Source organism: Callorhinchus milii, unplaced genomic scaffold (assembly GCF_018977255.1).
Source record: "Callorhinchus milii isolate IMCB2004 unplaced genomic scaffold, IMCB_Cmil_1.0 Scaffold1, whole genome shotgun sequence".
Classification (NCBI taxonomy): domain Eukaryota; kingdom Metazoa; phylum Chordata; class Chondrichthyes; order Chimaeriformes; family Callorhinchidae; genus Callorhinchus; species Callorhinchus milii.
In genome coordinates, this window is record NW_024704742.1 from 42,284,632 (window position 1) to 42,305,620 (window position 20,989).

A 20,989-nucleotide genomic window follows, 5' to 3' on the forward strand; every position below is an offset into this window, starting at 1 on the left:
ACAAAATACGTTCAGAACACAAAATCAAGGCACTACTCTTGAAGCAGCAAAGCATTAAAAAAAACAGCTTAGAGCCAACCACCCTACAACACAGTAAATTTTCCATTTACTGTTGATGCATATGAAGGAAGCTCTTTGACTTCAGAACTATAGTCTTTAAAATATCAGCAGGATTTGTTGAGGTAAAACAATGCGCTCTGGAGCTGTCTTACAAAAGAGCCATTTAATAAATTGTGTTTCAATCAAAATTGAAAAATAATGCAAAATAGTCTTTGTGCATCTGAATGCACTATACATCTACCTTGATGTCAGTGTGTTAATGAACTGACAGATTGAGGTTCACATACTGCAGAACTGTTGGATAAAACTACACCCTTCCCCACACCCCCTTGATTCCCACCCCAGGCTTGGTACTAAACTAGGATTATTAAACTCCTTGGGATGTCTTCCTAACGTGAAAGGTGCTATATAAATGTAAATTTGTATTTTTTTGCATAAAGCTGTGTAAGAGCTATAGACATGTGCACTTCGGGTTGTTTGGTGTGTAACAGCTGTACACAGACACACAAACAGTAGCTTTGCAAGACAGATATGAGTACAAGATGCACAATGCTGTATAATTTAAAGAAACTTATATTTCTGTATTTGCTTTGCAACTGAAACTCCAAACAACCAAAACATTAAATTTAGCAATAGGATTAAGAAATCAAGGTTGTTCGTATCAAACAATACCTTCAGTTTGGTTGTTAATTGGGCTTTTGTTTTCAAAGACTCCATTGCATCGATTAGCAAGCTCAATGTATGGGATGTCAGTGGTGGGTGGGTGGGTGGGTGGGTGGGGGAATGTTCTAATCTCTACCAGCCTTCTGCAAATTTTAAATGTTTGAATGTCATCTATAACTCTTCCCCCCCGAGTTAAAAAGAAAGTGGATTTTGTTCATTCGGTGTGAAATGAATCTGCGAATGTGTTTTTCATAAGAGGACATACTGCGGACAGTATCCTTGGAACTATCTTATTCCAAGTGATTCATCTGAACCCATCGAACCAAACAAGGCTGATAATATGAAAATTAATTGCAGAGTCAGGAAAGGGGGGGGAAGAGAAATGTCATGCCATAAGGCATTAATTAGACAATTCATCACTCATGCACTGTATAATGACAGGTCCTTCGGGCAAGATGTAGCTTTGTGTAACACAAAGATATCGCTTATAATTAACTCAATTACAATGCCTTGATGAGCTCGTGCCTGTCTTTTTTACATTCATCATTTGTTGCCGTGTCTCCTGTCCAGGAAGCCAGTGCATTGGCTTTTTAGGCAGGCATGGCACGACTACTGTGCAGTATAATTGTGCCCGAGCCCTGAAGTGTTCATGTATGCACGGCGGCTCTGCTTTGTTTCAAGGCAATGAAATCTGAATATTCTGATTGAGTCTCAGCTGTGCTGTAAAGAACTCACTTTCCTTTTTTGTCAGCCCTAGCAAATTGTGTTTTAAAAAGTGATGACTGATTAAATGATCCAATAAGGCTTTAATCTCACAAACGAAGCTGTCCTTGTACTAATAGAAACAGCACATCAGAAAGCTGGGTCTCTCATCAGAGCAAAGTTGACAACCAAGGCACTGGTTTGGCTGGCACATTTTGCCCATCAGTTGTAAGTGAATTGTCTCTCTGACAAATGATCTGCCGTTAAATCAGAGTGAGATCGAAAACATCTATCTGTCTCCCTGAAGTACTGCTGGATAATTAAAGACACTATTTTTTAATCCTCTTCACACTTCTTATGCTGATCAGCGCCTAGCAAAGGCAGTCGAGGAATGTTTGCCTGACTGAATTTGACAGTCTGACATCCCTATGCTCACAATGCTCCCATCAACCACAACAACAAAATTACATTTATAGAGCGCCTTTCACGTTGGGAGGACGTCCCAAAGCGCTGAACAGTCAGCTGTCGGGGCCCGAGCATGGGGGAGGGTGGTGTAGGGGGGAGGGAAGACAGAGAGGTGGGAGGGAGCCCGAAGGCACGTCGAAGAAAAGGGTCCTGAGACCAGCCTTGAGGGAGGCAAGGGAGGACGCGAGGCGAAGGCCAAAGGGATGGAGTTCCAGAGTGTGGGGGCAGAGAGGCTGAAAGCCCGGCCATCGATGGTAGGACGGGTCAGGCGGAGACATGGAGCAGGCCGGAGCCCGCTGAACGGAGGGAGCGGGCAGGTTGGTAGGGGTCAAAGAGGTAGGAGGGGCAAGGCTATGGATGGCCTTAGAGGTGAGGACGAGGATCTTGAACTCGATCCTCTGGAGGATGGGGAGCCAGTGGGGTCGGGCGAGGGTGCGAGTGATGGGGTTGCGGAGCCTGGTGCGTGAGAGTACATGAGCTGCAGAGTTTTGGATGATCTGCAGCTTGTGAAGGGAAGAGTTTGGGAGGCCCATGTGCAATCTTTGAAAAGAGTCTGCCAGTGGAGCAGACAGGAAGCAAGGCATGTCCTTCGCTGTGTAATTGCTCCTGTAATAACAACTTTGTTCACAAAAACAACTCAATTCATTCACTACATATGACCCTAATGTTGTGTCACTGAACCCACTCTGCACATCCACCAAGGAAAACTTAGTCAAGTAAATATACAATAGTTTTAGTTGAAGAAAATGTCTCGTAGAGTTATTACAACTACTTGTATTTATATAGTGCCCTTTACGAAGGGCAGCATCTGAGAGTGCTTTACAAAGATGGGATCAGACACCAAGTAAGGGAGAGGGATGAAGGGAGAGGTGACCATCAGCAAATTTGAATCAATAGGTTTTGAGATGAGACTTGAAGACTTATAGAGGAGGGGCCGAGAGCAAGGTATTTCCAGAGGTTCCATTTATTAAGTTATAAAGAAGGAGTTTGTATCTTCCTGGTGGCAGATGCTATTATGAGTTCACACTGTATTGTCTTTTACACTGAATCAATAATGACATGAGATGTGACCTCTATTCATCCGGTATTTACTGCAATCCTAACACAATACCGGACTAAACGTATTTGTTCTGCATAAATAGAAATGCAAGTTGTTGTTATACTGTGATGTGTCTCATGCATCTGAGCAATGCTTCTGTCTCTTACTAACAGCAAACACCTGTCTTGAAAATATTTTCTCTCCCCTTCTCTTTATCTTACCCTTTTGGTATTAATAATTATAATAATCCTTATATTTGATATACTGCCTTTCCTATCGGGAGGGCATCTCAAAATGCTGCACAAGATATACTGTGAAGTGACTGTGCTTATTTTCTCCCAATTCAAGTTGATTTGCTTCAAGCTAGCCTATACTCCTTTATTACACCATAGTCTCTATCTCCAAGCAAAGAGACAGTAGATCGAGTCAGACAAACATTAATTGAAAATGTGTGTAAAAGCTAATGAAATGAGTAAATCACAATAAGTAAATGAGAAGAACTGAACTCTTAGTCTGCAGTATTATAAAGGCAGTATACACAACTCTCTGGCTTTGATCCTAACAAAGGTGCTTTATTTGCAACAAACAGTGCCTTTCTTACATAGTTTGAACTTTACTATTTAATTAAAAAAATGCAGCTTAACAAAATACTTTGCTGTATTTCAATCCCTTTGCATACTGTTTTTTTTATCATGAAGCAAAGCAATTGGCCACATCTGGTCACAAATTGTCATTAAATTCAATATCAGAGTTGGTAAGAGGAATCAACCCAAGAATTTCTCTGGAGAATTTACACAGCCTCTTGTATTAGATTAAAACAGATACTTGTGGTCGATTGTTAAAATAGTGATCTTATTTCTAATTCAAAACCTTCACATATTGTTATCTATAGTAGATTTTGCAGCAAATGTAACTTTTATCAAATTGTACAGAAGAGGATTTCCCATTATAAAATCAAAGAGAAAGAGATTTCTCTCTTTAAATTAACAGGGAATGGGATTTCCTCCTATAAATTTATTTTGAATTGAATTCCTCATTATAAAATCAGAGCAAAAGATTATTCAAATAAATATATGATATAAGAGTATTATATAAATTATATTAAAATATATTCTTGGTTATTTATATTAATAAACACAATTTTATTTATGTAAATATAAATATAAAAAACTGCAAAACATTTATCATTTTATTATGGTTTACGTCCCAGTGGATGTAAATCTAAACGGTTATTTGGTGCTGTATAAAATATCCAAGCAATATATTTCTCTTGTTCCTTCCATAGTGTGGAGACAATCAACGATGGTAACTTTCACAGTGTGGAGCTGGTGGCAGCCGATCAGATGCTGACCCTGGCTGTAGATGGAGGAAACCCAAAGAGCATCAACAACTTAGCCAAACAGTCCACACTTAGCCAAGACTCGCCTCTTTATGTTGGAGGTATGAAGGTCTTCACCATTTGTACTTATGTTTACACCATGGAAAAATCCTGCATTATTAGTAGTGTTGCCAAATCAAATTTTTATGGTGTTAAAGCTTACAGAATCTGAAAGTGCATCCCAATGCCATGCTCTCTGTCATGTGTAGTTGTAGTTTAAAATCAGACAATTTGTTTGTTTCCACATATGTGTAGCGTTCAAACTGCTGGAGACTTGTACAGTTTTTACATGACTAGTTTGTCTCTGGATATAAGACTGTCTTCAGCAACAAATACTGTTGAATTGTTAGTTTTCCGGATCATTCAAGACCCGACTCACAGTCGGAAAAACTAGAGCGAGTGCTAAAAAAAAAGCCATACCTCCAGAGTTGTTTGCTGGCTGCTATGATTTTGAATTCTTATTAATAATAATTAATGGTACATAAATAAAGGCAATCATTATTATAACAATAATCCTTGCATTTGTTATAGCGTTTCATCATGCCATCCAAATTTATTTTGAAGTGGAGTGACTGTGTGTTTGTAAACGAATGCGGCAGCCCTGGAGTAAGGCCCGTAGATTAAAAATGTGTTTATTTATCTCCTCTTGTGCTGCATTTCTGGACTCCGGACAACTAATATTTCCGGACTCCGGTAAAAAAGAGGGGAATAAGACGATGAGATCGTTTGTGTCTCAAAGCGGGTCATTTGGCCCCATTTCCTTATTAGAACGTGGGTGTGACCTCACGCAGGTTACAAAATACATGAAAAACAGAAGACTCATATGAAATAGAAAGATGATTTCAGTGACAATGACTTAATCATTGAAGGAAATGAACCATGAAAATGAGTTACTTTGCTGCACCAGTTAGAATATGCTTGAATATTGCTTCGTGATTTTTGTGTGTTCACTGTGAAATTGCTGTGCCAGATGAGTCACCAGGCTCTTGCTCCTCTGTTTAGGGATGCCCATTAATACCAACCTGGCAGCTCTGCGCCAGGGACCAGGTCAGAATGGTACGAGTTTCCACGGCTGCATTCGTAACCTGTATATCAACAACGAGCTGCAGGACTTTCAGAAAGTTCAGATGCAGGAAGGCATTGTGCCAGGCTGTGAACCTTGCCAGAAGAAGATGTGCAAGCATGGGACGTGTCATGTCAATGGGCAGTCCAGCTTCACCTGTGAATGCGAAGGAGGTTGGACAGGATCGCTTTGTGACCAGCAAACCAACGACCCATGTCAGGGCAATAAGTAAGTGGAACAGCAACTTTGCTTCATATGCCTAATCACTGATACTGGGACTGATCATTGATACAGGGTTCGCTCACACCAGCAAAAAAAACATGACTGCATCCAGCCAGGATGGCATAGCCACCTTACCAGATTCCCACCCAAAATCAGTTACTCAATAAATAAATGAATAATCCTTGCATTTGATGATAATAATAAGCTTTGCATTCGATGCTGTGTCTATAACCCTGAAACATCTCACTTAAAAAAGTATTTACTGCTAAGTGTAGTGACTGCTTAGGATAGATGTTTCTGACCTTGGAGCACTTTTGTATAATTCCTTGATTGTGTATGAGGAGCATTCAGAGCATGTTGTGTTCTCCGTCTCACGAGCCTGGCAGCTGGCTTGGTGTTTTAACCAGGTAGTAATAAAGAAGGAAAGAGTGGACTATTGTAAAATGACTCCAGCTGACAGGAAAGCAAGGCTCTGAACCACTGCACTCAATCATCATTATGGTTAATTGTTGCTGCTTTGAAATTCCCTAAAATGCTGAAATCCGATATTTGATCCAATCGAGAATATTACTGAGCCATTCCCCATTGCCGGGATAGTTCTGTATATGTTTATGGATAATTGGGAAATGAGCAATAAATTGTGACCTTCCTCAGAGTTTATTATTAGAGTGACCTGGCGTGGACTGACAGGATTTCTGTGCAATGTATGGTGTCTGTTCATTATTACAGACTGGTAGAGCAAACAACAATTATTCCTGTGAGGCGTACTGAAAACACTGTTGAGGAGGCCCAGCAAACAGTTTATGTGATTAGATTTCTTTATTGGGGTGAATAAATGATAATAATCCTTGCTTTTGATATAGTGCCTTCACGTGGGGAGGACATCTCAAAGTGCTGTATGGGATTTACTGGAAAGTGTTAGTGACTGTGTGTTTTGAAGGCAAAAATATCAGATAGGAGGTGCTGCACCAGTCTCCAAGCTCAATTTTCCTCCACTGGCACAAAATGGAGGCTTAGATTCCTGCCATACAACAACGACGACATCAAATTACATATGTATAGCACCTTTCACTTTGTGACAACGTCCTAGTCCGCTGCAATAGTATTTTGGGCTATTGTTACAGCGACGCAATGTTTTTAATTTCCCTTTTCTCCCCTCTCCTCTTCTTAACAACAACAACAAAATTACATTTGTATAGTGCCTTTCACATCAGGAGGACGTCCCAAAGTGCTGGACAATCAGTGTTTCAGGTCTGAGCTGGGGGTTGGGATTGGGGAGGGTGGAGGGCAGGGGGAGAGGAGGGTGATCGAAAGCACTGTCAAAGAGAGGGACTTGAGATGGGTCTTGAAGAAGGCAAGGGAGGGGTGAGTCAGAGGGACTATGGGATGGAGTTCCAGATGGTGGGGGCAGAGAGGCTGAAGGCCCGCCCGCCAATGGGTGATAGTGAAAATCACCAATGTGCATTTTATGAAAATTACTCCAACAGTAATAAACGCTAAGGTGGGGTAGACCCCACATAGTGACTGTGTATTTTGTAGGGGAATACAACAGCCAATTTGCACACAGCCACTTCCCAACACACTAAATGACAATTTTATTTGGGGAAGGTAATCGAATTATGGTCAAGGAAAAAAATCTTGAGATGAACCTTGAAGGAGGCAAGGGAAGAGGCAAGATGAAGGGATCCAGGATGGAGTTCCAGAGAGCTGGGGCAGAAAGGCTGAAGGTCTGACTACTGATAGTGGAGCAGCCATAGCGGGAGATGTGAAGCAGGCCAGGGAGGAAGTGGGTGGATTGGAGGGTTTTTAGAAGGTTGCAGAGGTGGCATCGGGCAAGACCATGGAGGGCTTTAAAAGTGAGCATGAGGACCTTGAACTTGATCCTCTGGGGACAACAACAACAAAATTACATTTGTATAGTGCCCTTCACATCGGGAGGACATCCCAAGGCGCTTGGGACAGTGGAGCTAGGCAAGAATGGGAATCATTGATTCACGGAGCCTGGTGCAACACTTTGGAATGAGGATCTCAAAACTTGTTCTTGATGTTCCGCCTTTTACCGACTGGATTCCTGTCAGTGACTGAGATACTATTAGTTAATCCCATTATGGTGGCAATTGTGTGTTTTTTTTGTGGCTCTATTGCCCTTCATTCCAATAGTTTCCATTTCCTGCTACAAACACATTTCCAAAAGTTGTGATTAATCGTTCAAGAAATATACACATGCTGTCCAGTATCTGCAGGGACATCCCTCTCAAGTCTAGCTTTGAGTAGAAACTTTGTAGGTTCCACAAAAATAATGCAAGTTGAAAAGGAAGTTCTGAGACTGTGGTTGGATTTATGAACCACTAAAGGGTGTGTTGTTTCCAGGTGTGTGCGTGGTACCTGTGTGCCCATCAATGCCTTCTCGTACAGCTGCAAATGCCAGCCAGGGTTCAGAAGTGTGCTGTGTGATGAAGAAGAGGAACTCTTTAACCCCTGTCAGAGCATCAGGTGCAAGCATGGGAAATGCCGGCTCTCAAGCCTGAGCAGACCCTACTGCGAATGTAATAGTGGATACACTGGAGAGAACTGTGACAAAGGTATGGACAGCTCCTTCTAACTAACTTGTGTGTGTGGGTGTGAGTTTGTGTGTCTGTGGGTCTGTCTGCCATATAATGCAGCTACAATTTCTAAAACTCTGTGACTTTCATAGATAATATGGATATTATCATATGTCATGTTCTATGTTATGTTATATTCAAATCTCGTCAGGTTTTAATCAAATAATATAATCACAAGATTACTAAAGTCAGTCAGAAATGAATTATTTTCCACCCTGTTGGTGTCTTCTCAAAATGGTCTAATTCAACCCATTCAAGCGCTACCTGTCCAATATGCTGAATGTATAATATCCTGAACAAGATAATTTGAGGAATGCCCTGTATTTTACTTTATTAAGGTGAACTCGCTAGCCTGTGAAGTAACTGGTCACTCATTGTGCACCTCACCCCGCAAGTGAAAGTCTGGTAGCTCTTTCTGAAACCAGTGCTTCTGTGTTCTGTTGAAAGGCCAAACCAGATGTGTAGGAGCAATGTCTAGGGTTTCCCTGTTTTGAAGTTGCTTTTGGAATATTGTTGAATCAATCTGTGTGCAATTGAGTGAAGTTGTACTGAGTGGCTCATACTAACATAATGTTGTGCTGGGCTGTGTGCTGGATTACTCTTTGCAAATACTAACCTTTGACTTGTTGCATGCTTTGGTTTAATGCGTTTTTAATTAAATGAGTTTGAAAGCCCTTCCTTTAAATAGGTTTCAGTTGTCAACTTTTAACCTCACTGCTGTTTATCTCACTTTAACATTTCTATATCTTCTCGAACTAAGCAGCCAAAACCAATGATTCAGCACTTAACACTATTACAAACTCTACCTCTGACCTCTCAGCTTCAACTGAGCAATCACAGCACCTCTTGCAGGTGAGATGACTGGGAAAGGGGTGAATAGTTTCTTTCTCTCTCTTCCTCATAGTCACCCTTCCCAAAATCCTTCCCCACCCCCACACCACCTTGTTTGAATCCGGTGACATCCATTTCCCAGAATGATTTTGAATAGATTCTTTTCCCTGTCCTTTTTCCCACTCTGTTATAGTTTGCTGTTCTTGCTGTGTCAGTATAAGTGTTTAAGCATGCAGTTAGTGACAGGAATAGCTCTTCTCATCTGCTTGTGGGTTTGCATTTCCATAACGGAAGACTGGAGACGTAATGGTGGAAACTAAGGTGTAATGTGGTAGTTATCAGATCGTGGAAAATTGTGGTCGAGACCAGTGAACAATAATCTGTTTGCCATGGGTGTGATATTTTCCCCTACCCCCAATGTTGTTTTAATTTGATGTGTGTCACCAATTAGGAGTTGCTGGCTAACATTTGAATGACAGTTCATAGGATAATAATAATAATAATCTTTACATTTTATGCCAAGCCTTTCACCTAAGGAAGACATTTCAGAGCGCTTCGCAGGATATTCTGTAAAGTTTACTGACTGTTTAGTTTTTGGGAGAACGCAGCAGCCAATTTGCACACTGCAATGTCAAAGAATCCAGGATACTGGCTTAACTCAACCAAAACAATTGGAGCTAAGATGGTATCATAGAAATAGGAGTAGGTTATTCACCCTCAAACCTGTTCCACCATTTTATAAGATCATGGCTGATCTGTACCTCAAGTCCAATTATCCGCCCTTGCCCCATATCCCTTAATACCCTGAACTAACAAATATCCTATCAACCAGGCCTCCAATAACAGTGGCTTTGGGCCCAACCATTGTGCTGATGTAATGGGAGGTAAGGGTCAAGTCGATTATAATAGACATAGCTTTGTCTGCCATTTTGGACAATGTGATAACTATCACATCACACCTCAATTTTTCACTTAAGAGATGAGTGGTTTCAGTGACCTGTTGCATAATTGTTTTTTTTCTGTTCATGACCAGCATAACCACACTTGTGATGGAAGCCTGCATTTCTTGTCATTTCTTGACTGCGTGTTCATAGCAAAACAGCATCATGTTTTCAGTATCTGGCTAGCATAGTATTTCCTGCCACTTCATGCGGAATCCGGCATTTATTAAGGATAGAAACTGAAAAGTGTAAATCAGCAACAACAAATTACAATGTATTTAGTGCCCTTCAGGGAGGATAATGCTTCAGGGTGTTTCACAGAGATGGGGTTGGACGCTGAGAGATAGGGGAAGGGGTTGATGGTTATGGTTAGGTTCAAAGAGGTAGGATTTGAGGCTTGACTTAAAGATGGAAAGAGAGGGAGTGAGACAGAGAGGTAGTGGAAGTAAGTTGCAGACTAGGTGCGAATAGCAAACTGGAAATAGTTACAACCTAGTTCATTCCACAAGTGAAGAAGTGGCTCAGAAGTCACAGAAAGTCAGACATCTGTCCCTTATAAGTGGAGTGAACTGCAATAGGCTTAAGGAAACAGATTTTTAAAAATTAAATATATATGTAACACATGTGCAAAGAATGTATTAACATCATTATATCAGATACATGCCTGGCCAAATTTCCTTTGTGGGGATGAACTATTGAATTTTTGGGAGTGTTCCAATTCCCAAATACTTCCTGTTTCATGAATCATAAGATCACAAGATTGGTTTGGATGAAGAACGCCCTTCGGGCCATCCGATTTCAGCCCTCCAGAATAACCCCCTAGCCACCACGCACCCCCACCACAGTATCAAGCTGCTTTTCAAACTAGTTGAGTGTCCTCAACCACCTTTCCTGTCAGCCTGTACCAGTTACTGATTACTCTCTGAGTAAAGAAAAACTTCCTGGTGTCGTTCCAGAAATTGCCCTTGACAACTCTAAACCTATGTCCTCTTGTTCTTCTGTGTTGGTGCATCTCATGGCCAATCGACTCTCACTGAGGCTCTGTACAGACAAAACAAATGATAGGCCCTACGTTTGGCCATACATTCAATGTTTTCCACAGAATGGGTGAAACTCTGCTTCTCAGTCCCCACAGCTAAGTGTGTCAGTGCTGCCACAGGAGCTCCACATGTGGCAGCCACACATGGATTAGTTGTGAGAGACTTGCATCTGGTCACCAACTTTGATACATTTTGTGTCACAATGGAGTGTACTTAGAAAAAAAAGAAACTAGCGGGTACAACTGTAAGATATCTTATGGGGAGTTAAGGGAACTTTTATACGTAGAAATAACATCAATGTATTTAAGAGAAAACTTGATGCATTCATGAGGGAGAAGGGAATAGAGGGGTAAAGGAGAGGAGGGAATAGGAGGGAAGAGAGTTCATGTAGAGCATAAACAGAGACAGACTAGTTGGGCTGAACGGACTGTTCCGCGGCATAACATCAATGTATTTAAGAGAAAACTTGATGCATTCATCAGGGAGAAGGGAATAGAGGGGTAAAGGAGAGGAGGGAAGAGAGTTCATGTAGAGCATAAACAGAGACAGACTAGTTGGGCTGAACAGACTGTTCCGCGGCATATCACTCAATGAAAGTCAGTAACCATCTTTGTATGCAGCAGGACTATCCAATGCCTGTTTAAAAGGACTAAATATTAGACAGTAAATCAATTGTTTATACTGCTGGGAGTTAAGAAATATCACTTCCAGCAGCAAAGTGATGAGGCGCAGGAAAAAGTGCAGTATGAGCCAGTAGCATTATGGTAGAAAGAGCCGGTACAGGACAGCCTGTTTTCCATGGCAATGACATAGATAACGTCTACCACAATGTCCCAGTGATAGGATTTTCTTATTCCCTCAAGATCAGATGTCCCTTCCTGCTTAAACAACTCTGTAAATATTTTATGCCGCAATGTTTGTAGACACCAAAATCTTTACTGCTTCTTCCAAACCACTTTGAGGCAAGTTTCCTTAGGAGTGGTCCAGATTTAGGACTTATATTTGTTATATGGCGCACAAGTGGAGACCAGAGAAAGGGAATGTGTTCTTTCATTCTAACCCTAATGCAAGTGAGTCAGAAGTGACGGCACTTCACATTCTCTTTCCAGAAATCTCCTGTCGAGGGGAACGAATCCGAGATTACTATCAGAAGCAGCAAGGCTACGCTGCTTGCCAGACAACCAAAAAAGTCTCGCGGTTAGAATGCCGAGGTGGGTGTGACAACGGACAGTGCTGTGGACCTCTGAGAAGCAAACGACGGAAATACTCTTTTGAATGCACCGACGGGTCTTCGTTCGTGGAAGATGTGGAGAAGGTCGTGAAGTGCGGCTGCTCGAGATGTTCTTTGTAAAGCTTTGAACACTCGCCCTTTTTCTAAACAACGTGGGGGAACTTATTTTGCTTCCATAGTGGAGATATTTGAATTATATTGTAATATACAGACATATTTTTATTATCAGAAAATGACTATTTTCTTCATTTACAAGACATTTCGAGTCCTCTTGAATGGAAAATCATCACAAAGCAAGTAAGATGCCTGTCAGAAGCCAATCAGTTTTTTTGGACTAGGGATCGACTTCTCTGAGCTGGTTGGAAGGAAAGCCCTCCTACTCAGGACATCCTGCGGGCTAACTCCAAAGGGAAGGGGGCCGTGTTGCTGGAAGCGAGCAGCAGACGTACAAAGAAGACGACAGACTGTCAGTCTCATCAGCTCGCCTTTGACACTAGGGACATGAATTAAACTGCGCTGCGGGAAACAGAACCGAGAATGTGCATCGATGAAGAAGCCCTGGAACTTCCGCTGTCATTTTATATCTTGGTTACGTGAACAGTCGTTTTATTTCTGGTATAATGTGTACATTAGCATACTCGAGCTTACAAAGTGTTTAGCAAGCCTTGTTTTCCAGTATTAATTCTTTGTAATATAATTATAAATGGGGAGGGGGGAAACTATACAACAAAATAGAGAATTGATGTATGGATTACTTAGTTGGATATTGTGATTTTCCTCAAAAGAGTTCACGCAGTATTCAAAATATCATTAAGAAGTATTTATTGTATCAAAAAAAACTTGTACCTAACTTTGCTAGAACTTCTCTTTCACTCCATTTTGAATCTTTAATATATATTAATTTATATTTCGTCCTCATATTTTTGTATGTTAAAAAGTAAAAAAATATGATTGCAGTTTTTTTTTGGAGGGGGGGAGGGAAATAGAGTAACTAACAATCTAGCATGTCCTGTTGGGGTTAATTGTCTTGTTACTTTTTTGACTGGTTGTGTCTCCTGTACTTTTGACCACTGACATTGGTTTGGACTACCAAGCCTGAGTAATAATCTCAGCCAAACAGTGTCAGATATAACAAGCCAGTGTATATTTTGTGAATTTCTGCTGAATTTGTACCTTACAAAAGAAATAATGACTGCCTTGACAAACTAGACTTTCCGTGGTATAGACGTGATTATTTCTCCTCTTTCCCCCCTCCCCCCACCACTTACCCCTCACTTTCCCCCTCCCACCTTGTTGAAGCTAAATTAAAATACGCTGTAGAACGTCGGCCTGGAGGACGAACAAGTTTTTACATATCGGGATATTGGTTTGGAGTTCCTCAGCTTCCTGACTGATTGTAACGTTCAGAATTGTGATCTCCTTTTATTGAGTATTGATACTTGTCAGCCCCTTGTTCTTCCACAGTAACGTGTTGCTGCTAAACCTCAGATTTAGAGTTCTTAAATTTACGTAGTTGGGCTGTGCTCTTTATGAATTAAAGACTGAGAGCACCCTATGTAAATACAGCTTTGTTTCCTTGGATTTCTTCTCTTTTTTACAAATGGTTAGATGTACATGTTGAATGCAATACTTTCTGTCTTACATAGACTGATATCAGTAATGCTACTGTTCTCTGTAAATTAAATCAGATATTGACTTCAGTCCCAGTTACCCTTTGTGGTTATTGAATGGTTATGCGGTGCCTTAGTAGAGAAGAGCTAAACTTGTTTTCTTGCTTCTTATTCTGCAGTCTTTGTAGCAGACTGAGGTTTCAGATCAGCAGGCTGGTGAGGTGCCGATTATACACTTGTCAGTAAATTTAATGATGATCTGAGAATCGTTCCAGAATTTCCTTTGGCACTTGATGAGTTAAAAGTTGGATTCTCAGAAAGACATTTCCTAATTTTATCCCGAGTCTAGTAAAAAATAAGTAATGTTGGTGTTCTATAAACTAAATAACCGTGAATAAATTAATGCATGTGAGACGAATATCTGGGGAAATTAATTGATGAGATTCGAGCTGAACAAATTACAAAATGATACAATTTACATTTGTATAGTGCCCTTCATGTTGGGAGGTCATTTTAAGCGCTTCACAGAACCGGGTGGATATGCAAGTCAGGTTCATATAATGGCCTTTTCAAAGTGCTTTTGTGTCATCCAGGGAATGTGCCATATAGCACTAAATCTAACAATACCTGAGCTATGATGAGAACTATGAAGCTGTGTGGTTTTTCAGAGAAGAAAAAAAACAGTTACATTATCTCTAATTAAATGTGCCTCTAATCTTGAAGGGGCGGACAGTGGAGAAAAGTTAATAAGGATGCTTTTACTGAACAAAATAATTTATTTTCTTACCTCCACTTTCTCCACCCACTCATGAAACACAATGGATCTATTTGGCCCATTAGAGTTGATTCTTATTAATACTTCTTGCATTTGATCTCATGCTTTATGAAGTGCATCGACTTAGTATTTGGAGGTTCACTCACAGTAATGTCCCACAAACAACCATGGTATATCTTCCACCGCCCTATCACTTTCTGTGCCTTTGAGAGAATACTTGTTGAACCTCAAAGTTATAGGACCAAAAAAGTGTGTGGTTCATCTAGCTCAGTGGAGCACTCACCTCGCAAGCGAGAGACCTGGGTTCTACTCCCAGCAGGGCGAAATGTTGGGCAAGTTGCCTTACTCCAGACGCCCCTGTTTACCTAGCAGTAAGTAGGAACATGGTTGTTAGTTGATTGGTGGATCGCTTTTCCAGGGATAATAATCCCTCAAAAAAAATAATTTGGGTCACTCAATCCACGACTGTATGTGGGGCATTGCTGTCTGCAATTAGCTGCTGTGTTTTGCCCACAAATATACAGTCAATTTACTTTACAGTATATTCTGTGAAGCGTTTTGAGGCATCTAGAAGATGTGAAAAGTGCTATATCAAATGCAAGGACTTATTATTACCTAGTTAGTTACAAAATCAAATCTCACACACTTCATTGATCCTTCTTTGCTAAACACTGGTTCCAATTCCTTGTTGAATTTGTATCAAAGCAAAACTCTAGGTTATCTATTTCTATTCACATTTCCATTCTTCATACTAACCAGCATAACGTTTCCTAAATAGTATCTCGGATTATGTCTATCCTAACAATACTACCAATAGGGTAAGCTTTAAATCCTTTTTTCTAGGTATCGGTTCTGCATATTTGCTGTTTTATGAGAGTAGAGGGTATATTTAATTTCTCTTGTTGCTTCGAGCTTGTTCATTTTCAGATTTGGTCTGTTCATACAGTAGTACAGATCAATTAGAAATTAAGTGAATGTTATGTAGGCAAGTATGTCAATAAACATGAAGCAGCAACAAACTACATGAACCGGAGTCCACAGGATGACTGCTCTTGGGCATCAATGTAACTACAACCGAAGCACACCATGAGCAGATTCCTTTGGTGAGCAGGCCAGCCGTACAAGGTTGATCAATAATAATCAATAAGTTTGCCAAATGATATCAGAAATTAAACATTCATGTAACCTATTAAAGTACAAATAATAAAAGTCTGCAACTTAGCACTATTAGATTGGTTTAACCCAGAGTTAATCAAAGCTAGAAGATAGGAGCTTTGAGAGAAGAAAACACGTAAAAGTTTTGGTCATGATCGATTTGAACATTTTACCGACAACAACAAAAATATTTTACGTTTGTATAGTCTTTCACATCAGGGGGCTATCTGAGAGCGCTTCACACAACAAACTGGAGCCTAAATTGGAGGTAGGGGGAATTGAGGAGAGATGGGAAAGGTGGCTGAACACATGGTCAGAGATACAAATATTACTAAAAAATAATAATAATTGCATTTGATGTAGCAACTTATGACATTGTCGAGATGTATCAAAGCACAAGACTGTGTGTGTTTTGTGGGTGAATGCAGCAGCCAGTTTGTGTACAGCAATATCCCACAAACAACCTTGTAGTAAGCGGTCAATTTTATTTGTGAGGGGGTTGTTGGCCAGGACACCAGGAGAAACTTCCTTCGCTTTTCGAATAGTGTTCATGGGATTTTTAAAGTCTATGCGAACAGGCAGACAGGACCTCGGTTTAATGTCTCATCTGAAGGACGATACCTCAAAAATGCAGCACAGTTATGCAGAGTGGGGTAAGAATGGCTGAACCGTTGGTGGGTAGAGAGAGAAGATGTATTGCATTAGTTTCCACTGGGTTAAATCTAGTCCCAGAAGTGAACAGAGGGTGCTATCGATCTTTCATCTCAAATACTCAAGAGGTGGAATTTTGTTAGAAAAGTGATGTGAAAAACTTGTGATCACTGGCTGAAAAATTAAGGGGTAGAACAACTGCTCCTCAGTTGAATGTTGCACAACTGGTATCTTGCCACTGGCGGAAAAAATGCCTAATTGACATAAACTGCGCTTGCTGCCAATGTCACGCCAATTTGTCACCCAGACTCTGCGGTGACCTCAGGATAGTGCTGATGGCGTGATGTTCATGCGGTTTCTTGGAGAAATTGTAATTTACATGGCAAGGTGTTGTTGAAGAGACCAGCAATGTGATGTTAATTGCTTTCCTGAGGAGAGCTTTCTCTACGCAGTTATTGAAGTGAGAATAAAGTTCTTATGAATATATTATGTTAAAATGATAACTAAATCACTCCTCCCTGGCAGTGCTGAAGACGTAAGAAACGCAGCAGAGAACAACAATAGTTGTACACAGCATTGCATTCGGGCAACAAAGGCGGAATAGTTTCACTGAGGTGGAGGCAATTGTCTATTACAGACTTAGGAGATCCATATCAGCCCAAAAGAGGAAGGTGGGAACAATAACCCATCTGTACAAACTTGGCAAGAAAGCAAGTTTCAGTTACACCTACATGAATCAGCACAAGAAGACAAAGGAATTACACTCGAATGCTCCCAATTTGTCTTTACACAAAGAAAGACCTGTAGAAACTGTCTTAGAATTAATCCTTTGTTGTGAACTGGATATGCTTTATCCCTTAGATAATACATATTATTAGTATTAATAACATAACTCATACAATCGCAAGACTCATTTTTGTTTATTTGAAGTTCCTGTTTTTTCTTTGACAGGCAATTTGCTCAAATTGATCTGCTGTTGCTGCTTGAAATGTGTTTATTACCAAATAAAAGTAATCCATTTGTTACATGAGAGGCTAGCTACTTAGCAAAACTGTCCTTCATGGTTAAGCCATCGTTTTAATAAATAAGCCATTCTTCTTCCAATCCAAAGTGACTGCCATAAAGAGATGAGTGATGGAACGGATAAGGGAGCTTCATTCTGGCCAAAGTACAATTCTCAGATCCAACAAAGACTGAATTCATCTTATGCACGAGATATGTTTCTGGCTGGTCTGATTCAGTTAATTGCTATCTTCAGACAGTCAAACAATCAGCAGCATTCATCAGTGCTTGATACTAACCAATTTAATAAAGATCTTAACAATTCAAAATCTTTAATTGCTCCGTTTCTCTTTTAAATAGAAGAAACAAAAGATACATTGAAAATAAGATTGAACATGGTTTAAAAAAAACTCCCAAGATTCCTGAAAATAGGAAAGAAAAACAGCAAATGCTGAAAGTTCCCAGTAGATCAATATAATGAGGATTCTTGCAATTGGTATGGCATCTTACCATGTCATCGAGACATCTCAAAGCACTGGCAGTTAATTTGCACACAGGAATACCCCACAAACAGCTATTGAAATGAGTGACCAATATTATTTTGGGGGACTCTTGGCTAAGAAACTAGGAGAAAGGATGGAATGAAAAAACACACACTTAAATTTGACCAAATACAGCATATTTAAGCAGATCTCGACCCCTGCATCTTCTGGAATAGGTTTGGTTTATATCATGAGATTTTGCACAGTTTTTTTTAAATGAGCATTCTGCTTGAAACAATATATCTTTCTGTTTCCGATGTTGTGAATGCAAATATCTTTCAGGGCCACAAAAACATGCCTCGTATTTTATTGACCGTAAACATGTTTACAGATGCCTAAACTATCTTAATTGGCTTTTAATAATAATCAAAAACAGCAGTCAAGATGATAGGGTGAAAATGCGACATATGATATGATAATTATCACCAGTGAGATATAATGTACTGCCTTATCCAAATGTAGAATATCTTTAAATATGGTGTTCATTTTATCCACCTAAAATGGGCAGCAGCGACACACCAAGATTCAAACTGAATATTTTAGTCCCAACCAACTGAACGATCTTCTGCCTGTTTCTTTATTCACATACAACTGCTAAAGGTCAGATTGAGATGATATTTAATTTAGTTCTTAGTGGGCAAGACATGCTGTGAATCTATTTGAATGGCTTCAGTTTCAAACCATTAGCATTGAGGGGGAGAAATTTGTAAATGTCACAGTGTGACTTGTAATTGAAAGATAATCTGGTATTACTGCTGACATCATCTCTACCAAACCAATTATATTTATTAGTGTAACTGGATGTACCAGTGGAGGTAATGTTTCATCTTTTAAGCCATCCGACAGAATGCAAGTCAATTTCTGTAAGCAGTTATTCAACGGTTCAGCTGTATTTAACATAGTTAATGATATGTTAAATTGGGGTCTCAATAATATGATAACAAAGAGTTAAAAAAGTCACATTTTATTTTTTATCCATGAACATGTGCTATTATAGAAGCTTAAAATTGTACCAAATCGATATACACACATTTTCCCAATAGTATTAAGAATAATGGGTTCTGTCAGATCTTGATGTTGTAGTTTGAATGTAGCTATGGTTACAACGGGTACCAGGGATGAGGAGATTCAGTTATGCTGAAAAACATGAGGAGACGGGGCTTTATTCATTAGGAAAAAAAATCAAGGTGAGATCTGAGAATCTTTGGAAGTGGACCATCTGTTCCTTTACACTCCATGAATGCTGACAGTGCTCAGTCGCTGTGTCATATACATTTGTACAGAATTTTTACACTTCCTCAATTTATAATTAATTATGAGCACATTTGTAGCATCAACTCATGTGTATCAGCAACTGAATAACTGCCAAGCTTGTTTCATTCCGAAGTATTCAAGAGCAGCCATTAGAGAGAAAACATCTTCAGTCTACAACATGCTGGATTCTACCCCATGTCATAGAGAAGAAAGGAGGTATTGGTCAGAGAGAATGTAAGAAGATGACAAACTAGCAGCAACTTGAAAGGAATATGCTGTTTTATAGCATATTGGTGAGTAAAATGAAAATAAAACTAAACCGTTCATTTAGACTTTTCTTCATTTTGAGGACATTAAATGAGATGTGAGCTATCCAGAAAGCCGGAAGCAATGAGAAAGTTGATGCCATGAAACTGGTCCAAAGACATATTGAATATTGAATGTACAACAACAATTTGCATTTATTTAGCACCCTCCACACGGGATAGAGTCCCAGAGCACTTCACAGAGGTGGAGTCTGACAGCGGAGTCTGAACATAGCATGTTTCTCAGATGGTTCAAAACTGCAACTATCCATTTCAAACTGTTTGATTCTGACCATGTTATCTGATATTAGTATGAGAATGATCACAGACAGGAGCACCTGATAACCTGTAACCCAGACAACTTAGAAATCAAGAAAGGAGATTTGTGAAGCAATACTAGATATTTTGAGCCAGTCAATGAATACTGGGGAGTTTCTAACAGACTGGAAGCAAACAAATATCGTTCTCATTTTCAAGAAAGGTGACAGAACTATCCCTAGCATCTATAAATTTTGGCATGACTTCAATAACTAGATTATTAATGGAATCAATCATTATATGCAAAATGGAAGAGTACTTGCAATTGTTTAATATACTGTCATTTTGTAGTACTGCACAGTTCAATTAAGTAATAATTGGATGAGATGCTAAACAGAGCTCCTGTCTGACTGTTCAGGTAGAAGGGAGTTTTTCGCGGTGACCTGGCCCACAATCTCCCCAAATAAAAATTGGGCATTTATTCCATAGCTGTTTGTGGGACATTTTTGGATGCAAATTGGCTGCTATATTCACCCCCCCAAAAAATTGCATTCATATAGTTCCCTTCATGTAAAGTAGCATCCCACAATCACCATACTTGACATTATATCCTGTGAGAGGTGCTATATCAAATGTAAAGATTATTATTATAAATACAGAAGCTTGATGTTATGTGCCTGTTATGTTATTTTTGTATTATCAACACATCCAGTCAGACCCATAATACCATGTTGGTTTGGGATCATTAAACAGTCATTATTCAGCACTTCCAGATTGATAGATTGTCACTGATGCCAGTTTCTGCATAGGACTGTCTGCTAATATCACTTCATGTGGTACATTTCCAGTGTCCAGCACTTACTGGCCAGCTTCCTGCCATAGTAAGCATGAGCACGATGCTATGGGCCCAGTAAGTGCTGGACACTGGGAGTGTACTGCAATTCTGGTGCACTGCAGGTCCATAGTGTGACTATGCTGTAAACGTATCCGTGCTGTACAATACAATACAAAATACAATACAAAATCATATTTGTATAGCACCTTTCACATCAGACATGTCATTGAGGGGTCTGACTATTCGGTTCAAATTTGCAGTATTTTGTAACTGCATTGAGTAATAAGGAAACTAGTTAAAATTCCCATAGATGCTCATGGACTCTCCAGAAGTGTCGGAGCGGGAATTCCTGCATGTTGGTCTG

At 39.9% G+C, this 20,989-nt stretch overlaps 1 protein-coding gene across 3 annotated transcripts in view; it reads left to right on the forward strand.

Annotated features, from left to right (window-relative positions):
• The window catches only part of slit2 (slit homolog 2 (Drosophila)), a 283,375-nt gene extending 269,927 nt beyond the window's left edge, over positions 1–13,448 (forward strand). For all 3 annotated transcript variants that reach the window (XM_042340949.1, XM_042340952.1, XM_042340959.1), the window contains 4 exons: positions 4,215–4,369; positions 5,310–5,598; positions 7,963–8,174; positions 12,117–13,448. In XM_042340949.1, the coding sequence (XP_042196883.1) occupies positions 4,215–4,369; positions 5,310–5,598; positions 7,963–8,174; positions 12,117–12,358 (898 nt within the window). In that variant the 3' untranslated portion in view covers positions 12,359–13,448. The remainder of the gene's footprint in view (positions 1–4,214; positions 4,370–5,309; positions 5,599–7,962; positions 8,175–12,116) is intronic.
• Positions 13,449–20,989: the final 7,541 nt, after the last annotated feature.